Source organism: Pagrus pagrus (genome assembly GCF_965226575.1).
Source record: "Pagrus pagrus genome assembly, chromosome: 5".
In the NCBI taxonomy this organism is placed as follows: domain Eukaryota; kingdom Metazoa; phylum Chordata; class Actinopteri; order Spariformes; family Sparidae; genus Pagrus; species Pagrus pagrus.
Window position 1 is genome coordinate 31921320 of NC_140189.1, and position 16036 is coordinate 31937355.

At 41.3% G+C, this 16036-nt stretch overlaps 3 protein-coding genes across 4 annotated transcripts; 1 reads left to right on the top strand and 2 right to left on the bottom strand.

The window, feature by feature from the left end:
- Window positions 1–750: 750 nt before the first annotated feature.
- On the bottom strand, window positions 751–5063 carry LOC311257795 (uncharacterized protein). Its single transcript, XM_084353685.1, has 3 exons — window positions 4670–5063; window positions 4457–4532; window positions 751–3144 (listed from the first exon to the last, which is right to left on the bottom strand). Exons 1-3 carry the CDS (start codon window positions 4768–4770, stop codon window positions 2035–2037), a joined length of 1287 nt encoding a protein of 428 aa, XP_084209811.1. The 5' UTR covers window positions 4771–5063; the 3' UTR covers window positions 751–2034.
- Window positions 5063–10134, top strand: cops6 (COP9 signalosome subunit 6). Of its 2 annotated transcripts, XM_084353687.1 has the most exons (10): window positions 5063–5140; window positions 6527–6648; window positions 6731–6862; window positions 7309–7397; window positions 7510–7572; window positions 7670–7717; window positions 7832–7946; window positions 8233–8325; window positions 8561–8661; window positions 9683–10134. In XM_084353687.1, exons 1-10 carry the CDS (start codon window positions 5094–5096, stop codon window positions 9821–9823), a joined length of 951 nt encoding a protein of 316 aa, XP_084209813.1. In that variant the 5' UTR covers window positions 5063–5093; the 3' UTR covers window positions 9824–10134. The 2 variants fall into 2 exon arrangements, with proteins under 2 accessions (XP_084209813.1, XP_084209812.1); XM_084353686.1 differs by lacking the exon at window positions 5063–5140 and having other exon boundaries at window positions 6524–6648.
- Window positions 10135–10589: 455 nt separating this feature from the next.
- Window positions 10590–13756, bottom strand: and4 (actinodin4). The gene is made up of 4 exons (XM_084352840.1): window positions 13696–13756; window positions 13565–13609; window positions 13329–13480; window positions 10590–11971 (listed from the first exon to the last, which is right to left on the bottom strand). The coding sequence occupies exons 1-4, from the start codon at window positions 13748–13750 to the stop codon at window positions 11198–11200; spliced, it is 1026 nt and encodes a 341-aa protein (XP_084208966.1). The 5' UTR covers window positions 13751–13756; the 3' UTR covers window positions 10590–11197.
- Window positions 13757–16036: the final 2280 nt, after the last annotated feature.

A 16036-nucleotide genomic window follows, 5' to 3' on the forward strand; every position in this document is an offset into this window, starting at 1 on the left:
AAGAAAAAAGTATTGGCAGCGGTGGGATTCGAACCCACGCCCCCGAAGAGACTGGAGCCTTAATCCAGCGCCTTAGACCGCTCGGCCACGCTACCGTGAGACACACATGACGCAAAATAGCTTTTTGACTGTTAACGTCTGACCTGGCCTCCAAAATGTTTGTAAGGCATGCTCAATAATATAACCTTTATAAAATGTAGAGTTATTGCAGGGTGAAAACTTTCTAAAGTGATCATGTTGTTATACACTGTTCAGGTTTGTGGGGTGGCCACAACCTTTAAAACTGTGGTCCAAATATTATATAATACATGGGGGAAAATAAAAACATGCTTTTCACCACAAACACCATACCACTTATCTCTACATAACATATATGACATACATAAATATATCATCCAAACATCTCTCATTCTTGATTATACAGAGTAAAGCAGGAAAACCTCACTTTAAAGAAGGTGGAACCATGAGAAAGTATTGTGAGAAATATGACTAAACTATTTTTGTTGCAGATAAGATGTGTGAAGACCAACTAAAATGAAGCATCCATAACAGCTTAACATTGTTAAATATATCACTTTTCCCCGATCAAGCACAACACATGCTGTTATGTGTTTTTTATTCCAGTGAGTTGTTGTTAATGATTTCATTAGAAGTCGGTCTACCTGTCAGAACAAATCATTTCTGATGTTTTCCTCGAGAATGATGCCAGTAACCAAAGAAAGAAAAAGAAAAAGACAAATGACACTTAGAGATTTTTTTAGTCAATGTCGGTTTATTCAAAACAATTGCTCATTTATCATTTTAAAGAAGGTGAAATTAAAATGGTTTAAATTCAACGCAATTCACGTCAATGACACAGTCCCTCCATGTTTTTCCTCATGAACACAATAAAAATACATTTACATTTACAATTATCATTTCTTATTTCTAAAAATGTTGTAGTAACCAGCAATTGTTTAAATATGCGTTGTGCTTCTTCTTCAAACACCTGTTTGCAACAGATATAGTTTCCGAATGCATACATCGTCAAAAAGGAGGGAAGCAACAGGAAACAGGTGGATCGTTGCCAGCAGTATGTTTCAGTTAGTAGCTGACACCTGCTTATGCCTTGACAGTCTTGCTGTGACAAATCCATGTTTTGTTTTATATTGTGACTTTTAAAGACTTTGCTAAAAAATTATGTGAGGAATCAGTTTGGAAGTGAGACTGCCCACTGATTTACCTTGAAACACATAGTCAAGCAGCAGGGTTGGACAATGAGAGGATATATACCGTGAGACGATATAAATATGCTTACCATCAGATTTTTCCAAACTTTTTATAATGTGTTATCTCTAAATTTAATATGCCCGAGTCTCTGAGGATCAAAGAGCAAGACTGCTTTGTGGCAAGATGATCGTTTGATCAGGGCAATGAAACACCTTCAGCTGTTGGGCATGGTTGTCTGGTTATTTTAAAGAGTTTCATGTTGAATTTCCTTAAAAATGTTTAATATCACAACATATAGCTCCATTTATTCAAGTTTGAGGAAATTGGTTTGAAAATATTGCGTCCAAACCAAAACTAAAAACATATGCATAGATATATGCACAAAAGTATGGCCCTGAATTTTATGTAATATTTTATGTATGTAGAAGCCGAAGATTTTGAGTTGCACCATAGAGAACTGGTGTTCTTCTTCTGGATACTGAGGTTGTCAGATTCAAAAATATTCAGGAGGAAAATAGTCATTATTATTCAGCAGATGTTTGGCCAGTGTTTTTTGAATTTTGTTGACATGAAGTTCTGAACATCGATGAATTTTGTTGACTTTTTGTAGTTTTGTTTGAAAACGTATACGCAGCACTCTGGAGCCGACTACGAATGTGTGATATCTTGTAGCCCCTGTGGGCTGGGCACAGTTATATGCATGGCACAATAATAAAAACTTAGTTCATTCATTGTATCCATAAACTTAGATAAAAACACTGATGCCAGTGTGAAGAACAGTTATCCAGATTGGCCACTTGTATACATTAGTAGAGGAGACCTCATCTAGTCTGCATTGATCTGAACAGAGCAGTTGGTGAAAACTAGTGTGCAGGACGGCAGCAGGACAGCAAGTGAGCGACGCAAACTTGGAATAGGATCATTCATATCTAGCGTCTTGTTTTCATCATTGCTGTTATCTCCACCTTCAGCTTCCTTGTTGTCCTGCTCTTCTCCAGCACCAGCACCAGCACCACCATCACCACCACCACCACCACCTTCACCCTCACCATCACCGTCACCCTCACCATCACCGTCACCCTCCCCTTCCACCACTGGTGGACACTGTCGAGGCTGGAAGATCACGTCCAAAAACTCCAGCCTGCGGAGCCCACGGAGCATCCTGCAGCTCCGGACTATCTGCATCTCGCTGAGCGTGCAGGCCCACAGGCACAGACACTTCAGGTCCTTCAGACGGCTGGCACAGAGCAGGCCGGGCCCCACCTCTTTACCACCCAGACTCAGCTCGTCAAGTCCGAGCCATCCTGCCCCCAGACCAAGGGAGGCCATCTGTAACTGGTAACCTTGCCGCCCAGTGATGCCTATTTCTAGAAACTTGAGCCTGGAAAGGCCTTCCACACCGCAGATGCCGTCCTTGGCAGCACAGCTCCTGAGCCCGTTGGCTGTCACACGAAAGGTGTCGCGCAGCTCCAACCGACTGAGCCTCTCCCATGATGTCAGACTCTGCAGATGCTGGTCCGTGAAAGAGGGCACATTGTTAAGGACTAACCTCGCAATACCAATCCCTGATGGAGAGGCAAGCCCTTTTCCTTTCTGATTCCTTTTTTGCTGCTGAGCACCAACACTTGATGAGGCTTCTGCTCCATCTTGGGAAGTAGGAGCCTGATTGAAAAATTCGCGAGGCAGCTCACAACCACGCAGCTCCAGCACCTGCAAAGAAGGAGGTAGGAGCTGGCAACTGGGCAGGCCTCTCAGGTCTGCATGTAGAAGATAGAGCTTGGTCAGGCGAGGGCACTTTGTGGACAAAGATTTGAGCCAAGACTCAGAGAGGAAGGTGCCCCCTCGGGCAGAAAGCAGCAAACCACGCAACCGTAGGCACCTTAGTCCACAACCCAGGTACTGACGCAGCAGGAGCCAAAGTATGCGGGACGTCACCTAACACACAATGGACAGTGGGCGTGTGAGGGTTGAGGGTTGGGGATGGGAGGCAAAAGAGAGATGGTTTCTGTCAATAATTGCACAAACAACCCATATGTAATAACATTTACTCCAACAGAGGCATATGACAAAATACAGATTAAACAAACATTTTAAAAGAAATGAAAAAGACAAATTAGAGAAATAAACAGTAGATTTATAAACATGTGCAAGGTGGATAATAATGAGTGCTAAATCTTCAGTCAAAAGTGCTGGAGAACATATAAGACTTTCATCTGCTTTTCTAGGTGGTCACAGCTCTGTGGATCTTAGTACCTACTGGAGTAATGTATTCAGTACTTTTGTATATACTCTGATAATTTTCAGTTAAAGGGCTCCACAGAACCCTGAAATATTTCTGTGTACAGGTTATTGATTTAAGATTGATTCCATTTTGGTGGACTTAAAGTCGCTGTAAGTGTTGTCGTTGTTTTTGCCAACTTCCTGTCCGTTTTGCAGTTAGCAATCCCCTCCCTCCTCTCTATGTCTCCACAGGAATGCGGAGTGTTGATTGCCAGACATAGCAGCAAACAGGAGGATCCTGCTCTCTGACAAGACCCTCGTTATGGAGTTCTCTGTCCTGATTGGATAAAGTGTGCAGGGATACCAGAAAATTCATTTTCTCTTTTACTGCATCAGCGGAGGAAGGAGAGACATGGGTTACTGACCAAACACTCTATATCAGTGATAACTGTTGGAATACAGAGCTATTGAACACTTAAAATAAAATAGATATATCACTCACAGCAGCTTTAAGTTTGCAAACGTTGTCTTAAAAGGTTAAAAAAAAAAAAAAAAGAGGCAGATTGATAATTTCAGCAGCAGCTTTCTTAATGAACAAAGATGTTTTTTAAAGACCTGAGAAGAGACCTGCTGGACATGAAGGCGTAAACTTTTTCTTCTCTAATTTTTATGTTGTTATTTTGTTTAAAGATTGTAGCATGCAAACTTTGCCAATGATTTAATGTGACTGATTTTTTTTTTTACTCTGAGTTCCTGATTAACACCAAGATTACTGATATGGGTTTTCTGTTTTTAAAGATATATGGAGCAGCACCGACTCTCAGCCCGTCTTCTTTATCGGCAAAGAAAGTGGTAAAGTTGCTGCTATTGGAACAAGCGTCATTGGGACATAGTACTTGTATGTGTTGGACAGCAATTATATCAGATTATATATAATTTTTTTATACTGTGGATGAAGTAAACACTACATTGTATGAAAAGGCAAATTGAAAGAAGGGTAAAGCCACATTGTCTGACACGATCTTACCCCTTTCCATGCAGTCAGATCGACAATTCTCCACAGTCTTTGGTCTTTAACAAGGCGTTTCCATCTCTGACACACTCTATAAAACAACGTGAAATACAACAAATAACTTAATCATGTGACAGGAGTCACAATAAAGAAAGAGCAGGCACTGACTTTTGTTTCATAAGACGAGAAACTGGTCAAATACTGTCAGCAAAGTTTCATTTCTCTTACCTCCCGGCCCTGACGAGCTCCCGTACGCTCAGATACGACAACACATCAATTAAAATGTTTTCGGGAAAGTAATCCAGATTACAGGGTTTAAATTCATCCATTTTGTAAACAAAACTCTTTAAACCTCGGACACGGACTAATATCCCGACGCACACAGGTTGCGTTCACATCAGCGATCCCCAGGAAACAGCGGCCATCCGACGGTAGGACCTAGCCTCAAATCCCCGAATTAAATCAAATATGCTTCTTTATTCTCAACATGACGTGTCTCGGTTGAAACCACTCTCGCTTTCTGTAAACTGCACTCAAATTTATGACGGTAATTAAACGCTAGAGCTATTTAAATCATTTTGAGGAACCGATATTGCCACCTAACGTCCGTTAGTTGAACAGTCCAGTGCGCCTGCGCGGTTTACCGGACAAGATGGCGACCAGCAATGGTGGAGGAATGGAAGTGGATGGGGCAGGCGAGTATTTCTCACTTACCGCACAATTTCTGCCCGATATCACGATGAAACTGTTTGCAGATTGTATCATGTGTTGTAAATTCATGTCATGAGTTTGCGTAAGGATTGAATTGGTGGTGTTAAAGGAGGCCGGTAGCGTGCCTGCTGACAGGGTTAACGTACAGGGCTCTGCTGTAAAGCTGTCAACATATTCATCACTTTGTGTGTCTGAGGCAGTCTCTCTGTGTTTCTGGAGTTTGAACACAAATCTGTCAGCACAGGCAGGTTAAAGGAAAACCTCACTGACTGTAACAACAACCCAATCTCAGAGTAGCGCTGGTCGTGGACGTCAACTGTCCAGAGATGAACCAACACACTGGCCTATCTCTGTCGTTCTGTATTTAAGATACTTAATAGAAATCTTTATCACAGATTCTGCTGATGGTTGTTTTAAAGATATATTTTCTCAGCAGGAACGGTACATCATTCAAGATTTCTAAATACAGCCACTGATTAAGGGAAAATAGTGTTAGTTTTACTATTAGTTAAAGTATAAGTAACAAGTTATAGGCTATAATCTTTGAGCAAATCACTGACTGCCCTACTTGTCATATTATCAAATGTTTGTGGCTGCAAGTTCAGCAGGAGTAAGACTGGATTGAAGTAGATAGCAATATATTGGCCAATATTTGCATTTTAACATAACCTCATAACACAAACAAATCTTTATGATAATATAACATATCGGTAATAGCTAATGTCAGTCTTCTGGCTCTGTTGTTGTTACAAACACAACACTGAATCCCTACTCAGATGTCTCTGGCTGTAGTTTGCAACAAATATCTTTATTTATTTCTATTATCTCTTTATTATTGATAGATAAAATTGGTTTCCTTGATAAACTCATGCCATCTATAAAATGTCAGGAAAATATGCTTCACAAGTTCCATAACCCAGAGTTATTCATCTTACCATGATCCATAACAGAGAGGCTGATTAAAGGATAAGTTCGCCCAAAAATAAAATAATTAAAAAGTCATTATCTGCTCACCCCCCATACCGATGGAAAGTCATATGACATTTCATAGTCCACAAGTGATTTCTGGAGCTTCACAGTAAATTAGCGTTTAAGCATTTTTGTGAAACAACTTAAGTAGCTGGGGACAATTGTTCCTTACAGCTCGTCCAACTCAACTCGTGTCCCGAAGCCCAGAGATACTTGATATGTTTATTTTCAGTTGTCATTTTCTGTTTGTTTATATGACAAGATAATGACACAATTTACATTTTTGGGTGAACTTATACTATAACTTTTAAGTCAAGCTTCTGATCAGTTAATCAGCTACTTGTCTCAGCACTACTATATTAACTGTAATGTTAAAGCCCCTCTTGTTCCTGTGACTGCAGCCAGCCCCAGTGTTATGGCCTCAGGGGTCACCGGCAGCGTCTCTGTGGCCTTACACCCTCTGGTTATCCTCAACATATCCGACCACTGGATACGCATCCGCTCACAAGAGGGACGACCAATGCAGGGTATGTATGACAGCAATGTACAGTTGTAACCAGGTGTAACAAAGCAGCTTATTAATGTGGTTTTTTTTTTCCTCCTGCTCAGTGATTGGAGCCCTGATCGGGAAGCAGGAGGGGAGAAACATCGAGGTGATGAACTCTTTTGAGTTGCTGTCTCACACCATAGATGAACGAGTGCATATTGACAAGGAGTACTACTACACTAAGGAAGAACAATGTAAGTAGTTTGTATGTGTAAAGGATGAGAATACAGCTCTTTTCATGCCTCTCATTTTATGACTCATTTTTATGAAATGCAGAGCAGCCAGCGTTTCCCTGGGAGAGTTGTGTTTGTGTAATAACATAGAAGAAAAGTGAATTGCCTCCTGCCCTGCTTATGTATCAGGAAGTGAGTTAATTAATGATACTGGTTAAACCAACATCTGTGAGATCATTTCCTTAAATACATCCACACAGATTAGCTTTACCCGAATTCTTCTTTGGTTGCTTTAAGGAATAAAACATTTGATGGTTATTCTTCAGGTCACTGTTTGGTCAACAAATCTTCAGTGTCTAATTGTTACACCAATGAATAAGAAGAGTAGATTCAGTTATCGATAAATGATTATTCAATAGTCAGATGTTTGCTGTAGTTGTGCTGTAATATTTAATTTTGTCTCTCAGTCAAACAAGTCTTCAAAGAAATGGAGTTTTTGGGCTGGTACACCACAGGAGGTCCACCTGACCAATCAGATATCCATATTCACAAGCAGGTAAGCAAAAGTGTAGAAGTGCAGTGTGTACGGTAAAATGATCATCCCTAACTTCTCTCAGAGTCACTGACATCCGTTGACTCATCCATGTTATTTCCCTCTTGTCTGCCAGGTGTGTGAGATTATTGAGAGCCCTCTCTTCCTCAAGCTCAACCCAATGACCAAACACACCGATGTGAGTTCCTCTCCATTTTCACCTGAAGAATGAGAAAATACTGTGGTGGTGTGTTAAGTCACAGCTGCTTTAAACAATGTGTCCTTTCTCCCTTCAGCTTCCTGTTAGTGTTTATGAATCTGTGATTGACATCATCAACGGCGAGGTACTCTTAATACTTCATATCTTTTACACATCCTTTTCCTTCAGCAGTGAACACGCTTCCCCCAGAGAATTGTTTCAGTTTTATCTGATACGTATGTTTTTTGTTATTAACTAGGCTACCATGTTGTTTGCTGAGCTGACGTACACGCTGGCTACAGAGGAAGCAGAGAGAATCGGTGTCGACCACGTCGCTCGAATGACGGCCACCGGCACCGGAGAAAACTCAACAGGTAAGAGAGGCTGAAGTAATGTTCTCCTCTTTGATCACAGTGAGTTCACGTGCACACAACTCAACAAAATATGTAACATAGTTCTTGTTGTTCTTTGACATTTTAATGCAGAAATGTTACATATGCATATATACATAGGCCGAGTTCTCTATCCTCAGATTTAGATTTAACTCTAGAGATATGGAGGAAACGACTGCCGTGAGCTGACTACCATTACGCGTCTTCAAAAGATAAAAGCTGTCTGAACAGGATTTAATTCCAGTGTTCTCTCTGTCTTCTCTGTTAGTTGCTGAACACCTTATAGCCCAGCACAGTGCGATAAAGATGCTCCACAGCCGGGTGAAGATCATCCTAGAGTACGTCAAAGCCGTGGAAGCAGGTGAGAGTGCAATGGGGCCTTTTAACGAGACCGTGAGAGCGAAGAATGTGAAAATAAGTCCGGAAAACAGCTGTTCTTTAATGTTTGCTTCCCTCACTTTTACACCATTAAGAGAGGCCCCCTCGACAGCACCTCTATAATTACAAGCCCCTGTTTGATACTATCTTGACATCATCATCTTACCTCACTGTGTTGGTGCTTTAACTTGTTTTTTCTTTGCTGTGTGCCACCACAGGAGAGGTGCCCTTTAACCATGAGATCCTACGAGAAGCGAACGCCCTGTGCCACAGACTGCCAGTCCTCAGCACCATTAAATTCAAAACCGACTTCTATGATGTAAGCAAGATGTTTTGTCCCTTCAAAATATTTGTATACTCCTAATGCATGGCATCTTCATCAACGCTTCAGTGAAATCAGGACCATTCATTCCTACTAGAAACAGGTCACAAATCTATAGTTGCCTTCCTCAAGACTTTTTGTAATATACCAATAGGTATCATAACAATACACAGACACAAAGACAGTACAGGGATGACATTACAGTGTTGTTTACCTTACTGATAATGATGGTCCTCAGAATGTCTGTTTCAGTGGACACAGTTTAATTCTTTTGTTTTTCTATTGTTTGCATATTTCAGAGAGCTCCGCCATGTTTTCTCAAAATGATGTTTGACAAAGCCTGAGCCTCTGTATATATGCTTTTATTTTACAAAACTGAAAAAAACTGCACCTGGGCGCTTTAGTTCTGAGCAAATGTTACTGAAAAAGGAGTAAGTGTTGCATTGTGGTCGCCTTTTTCCATTACTGATTAATACACTCTGTATGCGCTATTGAGTATGAACGGCGCAGAGTGATTAACTATAGTGCCTCTGTTTATTGTAATGAAGAAAGACGTCAGCCAGCGCTACAGTGTGATGAAAGGAAGGAAGGAAGGAAGGCAGAAAGGAAAGAGAAAGAGAAACTTCATTTGTATGGCCTTTACACTACATTTAGATTTATATTTTTTATAGCACCTTTTTAAAAAGTTTGCTGTGACAAAGAAAAAGCAGAAAACACAGGAAGACAATATAACAGAATAAACACAACAGTGTAGCCATACAAAAAGAAGCCCAGACTAAGGAGAAGTTAAAACAAGAAGGCAAAAGACAAAAGGGCAGTTTTAAATCAAATATGGAGAATTAGACAGGGAGTCAATGGAGAGCAGCCAGAATTGGGGTGAAAGACGGAAACTTCTAAGAATGAAAGATTGTTTTGTTGCGGTTATGATCACAGTTCTTAGCTCAGTCCGTCTCTCTCTGTGCTGTATAACCAAGCATTTGCTTTCGATAAATGTGCCTATTTTTTTTTTCCCCTGCAGCAATGTAATGACGTGGGCCTCATGGCCTACTTAGGCACCATCACCAAGAGCTGCAACAGTATGAACCAGTTCATTAACAAGTTCAACGTCCTGTACGACAGACAGGGCATCGGCCGGAGGATGAGAGGACTCTTCTTCTGAGCGGGCGGCGAGCCGAAGCAGAGTCACGAACGAGCACTGCAGTCTCTTTTTTTTTCTTCTCTGTTTACGTTCAGTTTTCGGTTTGTTTGTATTTTGGTCAGCTAAAACACATTCAGTAGCTTTTCAAACCTGTTTCAACCACAAGTGTGTCTAAAAGCACTTAGTTCACCAATCAATAAGAGATACATACAAAAACTCTTTCTTGGGTATGCACAGAATGAATCCACTGTACATGAACGTTCTATTATTTTACCCCGTTTGTTTTATTGTTTCATGTTTCTGTATGTAATAAATGATCTGCTGATTTTTTTCATGGGACTTTGACTCCTCTTTTTTCTAAGCTTGAATGTTTTAGAAATTATAGTAAGTATACGCAACACACAGATCATAAACATGTGAGACCTGCGCTCGGAAACGAGCCGATGAAAATCAGCTATGTGGAGCTGATGGAGCTGCAGCTTTATTGTCAGGAGTGTTTGCAGTTAGCTCGTCTTTTGAAGCCGTGTTCCTGCTGTTCGAGGTTTCAACAGACAGGCAGGAAAAGGGGAGGGGGGTCTAACAGGAGTCAGCGTTTTTATGGGTATTAAATGTACAGCGGAACTAGACATAACGACCCCCAGCCTGCAGGTTGGCTTTACTAGTCTGCTTCTACCTGCCATGTGGCGCTGGGAGGGTCCACATTTTCTTTCCTTTGTGTCTTCTTGCACCTTTTTCAAAGCTGAATTTACAGTCCATTCACTGATGCCAAGTTGTTTTGTGACACTTTATTATCTCATTTCTCAAAAATCATTTGCATTACATGCTTGTGTTGACTTACAACTGCTTTTCTACTTTTCCGACAGTGATGGTACATACAGTTTAAACAACAGTTCAGACAAAATCTGCACATTTGTTTGTATTCCATGACGGTACGTTTACAAGATGTTAAAGGAGACATTAAGTTCATTTTCAGGTTCATCATTTTATTATTTTGGGTTGCTACTAGAAAAGGTTTACATGCTTTAAAGCTCAAAACACATGCCCTGTGCTCCCCCTCTGTCTGAAATGCGCTTCTTTTTAGCACCTGTCTCTTTAAGAATACCCACTCTGCTCTGATTGGTCAGCTCACACACGCCTGACCCAGCACCACCAACAACAGAGCAGCTGTGCTAAATCAGTTCTTACATGCCAAACTAGGACTTCTGATGAGGCGGTTCAGGAGAGAGAAGCTCCTGTTGGTTTGGACTTTGACCTTTTTAACTTTCAAGATATTTTACATGAACAAGAACCTAAATAAAACACAAAACAAAAAGGCATAAAATCCCTCAAGATATGAAATTGATGTTTTCAATCAAAGTCTGTTTCATTTAAAGTTATAAACACCTTCAGGTTGTTTTACTGACTGTCCTCTGCAGGCTCGTCAGCTGACGCGGCAGGCTGTGGGTACTGGAAGCGGGCCGGGTCGTACAGGTCATCTCTGGGGTCGTAGGGCTTTGCGTAGTAGTAAGGGTAAGGGTAAAGTGGTACTTTCTTCTCGATGGGAGCAGGGGGAGCTGGCTCCTCCACCGGCTCCTCTTTCTTTTCCTCCTCCACAGGAGGTGCTGGCGGCAGCGGAGGGAGCAGGATCTTCCCCTTCACAGGCCGGGGTGGGTGGTCGATGAGGCAATCGGGGTCCCAGTAGGGGTCACAGTCATACTCCATGCCCTTGAAGAGGCGGATGGGAGCTGGGGGAGACTTCTTGACGAGGATTGGTGGAGGTGGAGGTGGAGTGAACTTTCTGGGTGGAGGGGGAGGAGGAGGAGGCGGTTCTGGGGTGGCCTTCTGGGGAGTGCAGTGTGGGTGGTAGCGGGGGTCGCAGAGGACGGGCACGGCGCCTGTGGGCATGTAGACGATGTGGGGCTTGCAGAGAGGATCCTTCCTGTTGCACAGGAAGAGGACGTCAGCCTGGGAGATGGATGGGGGAGGAGGAGCAGGGGGCTCTGTGGGCTTTGGGACGCCTTTCATCGCAGGTGGAGGAGGAGCGACTTTGCACTTCTTGTCTGTGGCTGGGTCACACATGAGCATCGGCACGCCCAGTTTGCTCTGGAAGTAGGAAGCGTTGGGGCCGTAGGTGTGCTCCAGGTACCTCATCTGCTGGTAGAGCATCCGCAGCTTGTCGATCTCATAGAGCTGAGACGGAGGAAGACAAAAAACAGGGAAATTAAAGAGAAGAAGCATCTGCAGAGGCCTTTAATGAGTATAGATCAATTGGAATACACATCTGATTGTTTACAGATTCATTTTCATTTATGACATGTAATTTGAAGGCCTGATTCAGGGTTTAAAGGTGCCCTGTGTAACCATTTGTTGCAGTTTACACATATGAATCACTTCTTTATTGGCCATATGTGAGCTGATTGTAACATGACGTGAAAAATGAGACCTTCCTCATGAAAGATTTGTTGAAGTAGTTTAACGCTGCTGGACTGTGGATTTCTTTGTGAAGGACTCGGGTCAGATTTTCAGCGACAGCACAAAGGATGTGACTTTATTCACGCTCTTCAGTGCCTCGCTCTGCTCCTCCAGCAGAGAGCAACAGTAGCTAAGAAATGGAGTGCACTAACAACTAACGACCGGCTTTCACCACAACACAGAAGCTCCACAGAGTCTGGAGATGCTCACCATGTAAAGAGGTCGAAGCTCCAGCAACACTTGCAGAATAGAGATTTTTTTTTTTAACTTTTACATTTTTTTCCCCCCAGATGAAGGCCACACGCAGAAACGCGTTTGTCTTCCAATGAAGTTGACAAAGTGTTTCTGGAATTTGACCTCTCCAGACTTTGTTCCCTTCTCTGTGCACATTGGAAATAGGTGACCAGTACTATGCAAAGTATTTTTTTTAAAATTAAAAAATCAAGGTAGTATCTTCCAGCTCTCTACCGTCCACAAAACTGGACTTAAAATATGTAAAATGAGCCTTTATAGTGTCTGTTAGAAAGCCTTTGAAATATTCTGGAGAGGCGTCACTGAGAATGAATTTTTAGTTTGAATTTACTGTGAAGCCCACAAAAAAAGTCGAAGTTACACGAAGGTACAGCACAATTATAAGGAGCAGAATGAGATAAATCCGTATAGAAATACATTTCTACAACAAACAAGATAAAGAAAACAAAAAAAGGACAAGATAATAATATAAAATACAAGGTAATAATATAAAATACAAGGTAGTAATAATGAGGTTTTGGAATTTAAAAACATTTACCTAAAAGCATTTAAAAACAGTTTTCAGTTTGAATTTTAAGTCTAATTAATTTATTTTGAAATCTAAAACTTTCTCAGGCATTTCACAATGTTGGCAGCCAGTCGTCTGTTTGCAGAGAATAACTTTACCGTCACATTCACTGGATTAACAGTTTTAGAATAAATCTCTATTATTATAAAAGTCAGTGAGGCATTTGAAGTGTCCTAGAACAACAGTACATCGTGCTTATATGTTCACAAAGTATCATATCTTCACAGGAGACAGATATATGACATCAGGCCTCACCCCCTCAGTGTGTCCGATGCTGCTGTAGTAGCGGTAGTACGCCTGGAAGTCTGGGTTTCCTCTGTACCACCTGGGGTCCACGTTACGCTTCGGTCTGGAGTGAGTCAGGAAGCCGTTTGCTTTTGCAGAGTTGACACTGACGGGCACCATCTCTGTCAGGAGAGGAGATAAAGCTCAGTCAGTCAAAAGATAAACTTCTTCTTAACAGTTAGTTATTCTGTCAGATGTGCAGCTACCTTCCTGCTGGATGGTGTTCAACAAAGATTTGGCCTCCAGCAGACCTGGAAGAGGAGACAAATCATGGTGATTATTATGTTTTTGACACGTTTATGTTGAAACAGTTGTGCAGGAAAGAATCAGAACTGACCCGGGAGCAGCATCAGACAGCAGAGAGCCCCCGCCATCCATAATGAGGAAATCATCTTGAACCCCTGCAACCAAGAAAGGAAGTGTTTCATGGCAAAAATAGAGTTTTTCCTCATAGAGTCACTGCTGTTTGATTATTAAAGCAAGAAACATAATTCATAATCTTTATAAAGCAGATCTTACAACATTTATTCACCACTGCTGACAAAGAAAACACATTTTAAAGTGTGTGAATGTAACTTTTGGCTCTTTTCACATTAGATTTTCTCACTCAGATGGAGGCCTCTCACCACTCAGTTTACATTTATTATAGATTCAGGAAAATAATCTTAAAGTTCATGTTTCACAGCATCACATAAATAAATCAGCTTGATAAACTGAGTTAACATGTTGTCTTACTTCTCAATACACACAGATCAGTATGAAACATATCACAAAGCAGCTACAGGCGCTGAAGGTAAACCATTGAACTTAACAAAAGCAGTTTTTTTTAATGTCATCATGTTTTACTCACCTGGCTCAGGAAGCTGTCTTCACTGCATGACCATGTCTCAGTGGGTTAAATACAGATCCCCCATGTCAGACCCCCTGACACATTTCCTCCTGTCCAATAAGACTCCTCCGACAATGAGACCAAAATGTTGTCTCCACCCCTCCTTTAATACCGTTTAATATGGGGCCTTTGGCGCCAATTAAGAATGAAAAGCCCCAGCACTTTTAGCAGCGGAGCCATAAAGAGCTCAGACTTCAAATGGAAAGTCCCCATTAAGTCTGGAAGGAAAGCATCACCTGCTGGGACGACTGCAAACTGTGGGGGAAAATGCTGCCTACTAACACAATACCTCAGCCAAACACACTGTAAAAAAAAAAATCAGAGATGACAACCCACACGGCCTTAAATGTAGTTTTATAATGAGTTGGGATAGATTTTCTAAAACGCTGTCAGCTCTGTAAGGCAGTTGTTTCACCCAGAGGACACCTGCTTTTCTAACAGTCCTCTGACTGGAAGGATCAACTCACTGAGCAACAGAGAGGCTCAGTCTCACGTTCACCGATAGGTTTAAAAGAGTAAAGTCGTCCCTACAATATTGTTGCAATATCGAGATTGAGGTATTTGTTCATAAATATGGGGATATTTGATTTTGTCACTCAGTCCTTTGATTTATGAAGTGCTTTAGGGGAGATTTCAAAATATTGAGAGATATTTTGTGTGTTGCAATGTAACCAAAAAATATCGCAAGAGGCAATGTTGCTGAGCTCTGGGTAGTACCGATGTGATTGCACATGGTGTTGACACATAAACGGCAAATATAGAATAAATAAGCGTGCAATAAACACAATTATAGTAAACCAAGAGGATCAAACGATAAACAATAGGAATGGCTTTGGAGTTTGTTCAAAGGTCTAACATGACTATGCCACAACAAATGCATTTTAATTATTTAAAGAGTTCCTTGGAATTTCCCTTGTTATGATTTTGTATGTTCTGACACAACATGGTGCTCCATGCAGACACAACAGTTATGTCTGCATGTAAGCCTGTCCAAGGAGCACCTCTAATTAACTCAATCTGAGTCCAGGAGGAGCTGCAACCCTTTCAATTTTTGGTGCTAGGCTGATTATGTACCTTCATCAAGGAGGTTTTGTTTCCACCCTGTCCAGTGGTTTGTTGGTTTGTCAGCAGGATTACACAAAAACTACATGGAGGATTTCCACAGAACTTGGATGGAGGATGACTCCCAGCCCAGAATAGACCCTCTTATCTTTGGATGCAGAGCCAGGATTTTCTTCCTCAACATTACAAGATCATACATTTTTGTTAACTTCTGAGGGAATAATGCAAATGTATTTAGGTGGCCGGTATCTACGAGTGAATACAATTTGATCTGGTGAGTTTAAATTATGGTTAAGAAGTTATGGGCGGTTTAAAATTTAGAGTGATACAGGGCTGTCGACTTTGATATCGGCCAGCCTTGATTGAATTAAAGGCGACTGTTGGGCCTTGGCAGAGGTATGCTCTCTACTGAGTGCCAATCTAGTTTATTAAATTACAAATTATTAAATTAATCATCTACTGTTTTATCAAGCACAAAAGACAAACACTTCCACATTCAGGCATATTAACTGACTGTTGGCAGACATTTTTGAGATTAAATGATTAATCTGTTAATGAGGAAACATCCATCACTGGTTCCCAACTGAAATGGTCATTGTTTTAAAGTTTAGATTAATATTTACGATGTAAAAAATGTTGAAACAAGGACTGAAGACCTGAACACAAGCTATATTCACACTATACAGAGCCAAGTGTCACGGAGAAGAACACACAAAATTGTCAAAAT

Bases quoted from the DNA above. Each gene is read 5' to 3' on its own strand.
- and4 (XM_084352840.1), bottom strand. From the start codon at position 13,750: ATGATTTCCTCATTATGGATGGCGGGGGCTCTCTGCTGTCTGATGCTG. The intron at 13,610-13,695 runs GTCAGTTCTGAT...CTCCTCTTCCAG, and splicing joins CTGTCTGATGCTGCTCCCGG to GTCTGCTGGAGGCCAAATCT. The intron at 13,481-13,564 runs GTAGCTGCACAT...CTCTCCTGACAG, and splicing joins GAACACCATCCAGCAGGAAG to AGATGGTGCCCGTCAGTGTC.
- cops6 (XM_084353687.1), top strand. From the start codon at position 5,094: ATGGCGACCAGCAATGGTGGAGGAATGGAAGTGGATGGGGCAGGCGA. The intron at 7,398-7,509 runs GTAAGCAAAAGT...CTTGTCTGCCAG, and splicing joins ATATCCATATTCACAAGCAG to GTGTGTGAGATTATTGAGAG. The intron at 8,662-9,682 runs GTAAGCAAGATG...TTTCCCCTGCAG, and splicing joins TCAAAACCGACTTCTATGAT to CAATGTAATGACGTGGGCCT.
- LOC311257795 (XM_084353685.1), bottom strand. From the start codon at position 4,770: ATGGATGAATTTAAACCCTGTAATCTGGATTACTTTCCCGAAAACATT. The intron at 4,533-4,669 runs GTAAGAGAAATG...GTTGTTTTATAG, and splicing joins GAGCTCGTCAGGGCCGGGAG to AGTGTGTCAGAGATGGAAAC. The intron at 3,145-4,456 runs GTAAGATCGTGT...ATTGTGTGTTAG, and splicing joins ATCTGACTGCATGGAAAGGG to GTGACGTCCCGCATACTTTG.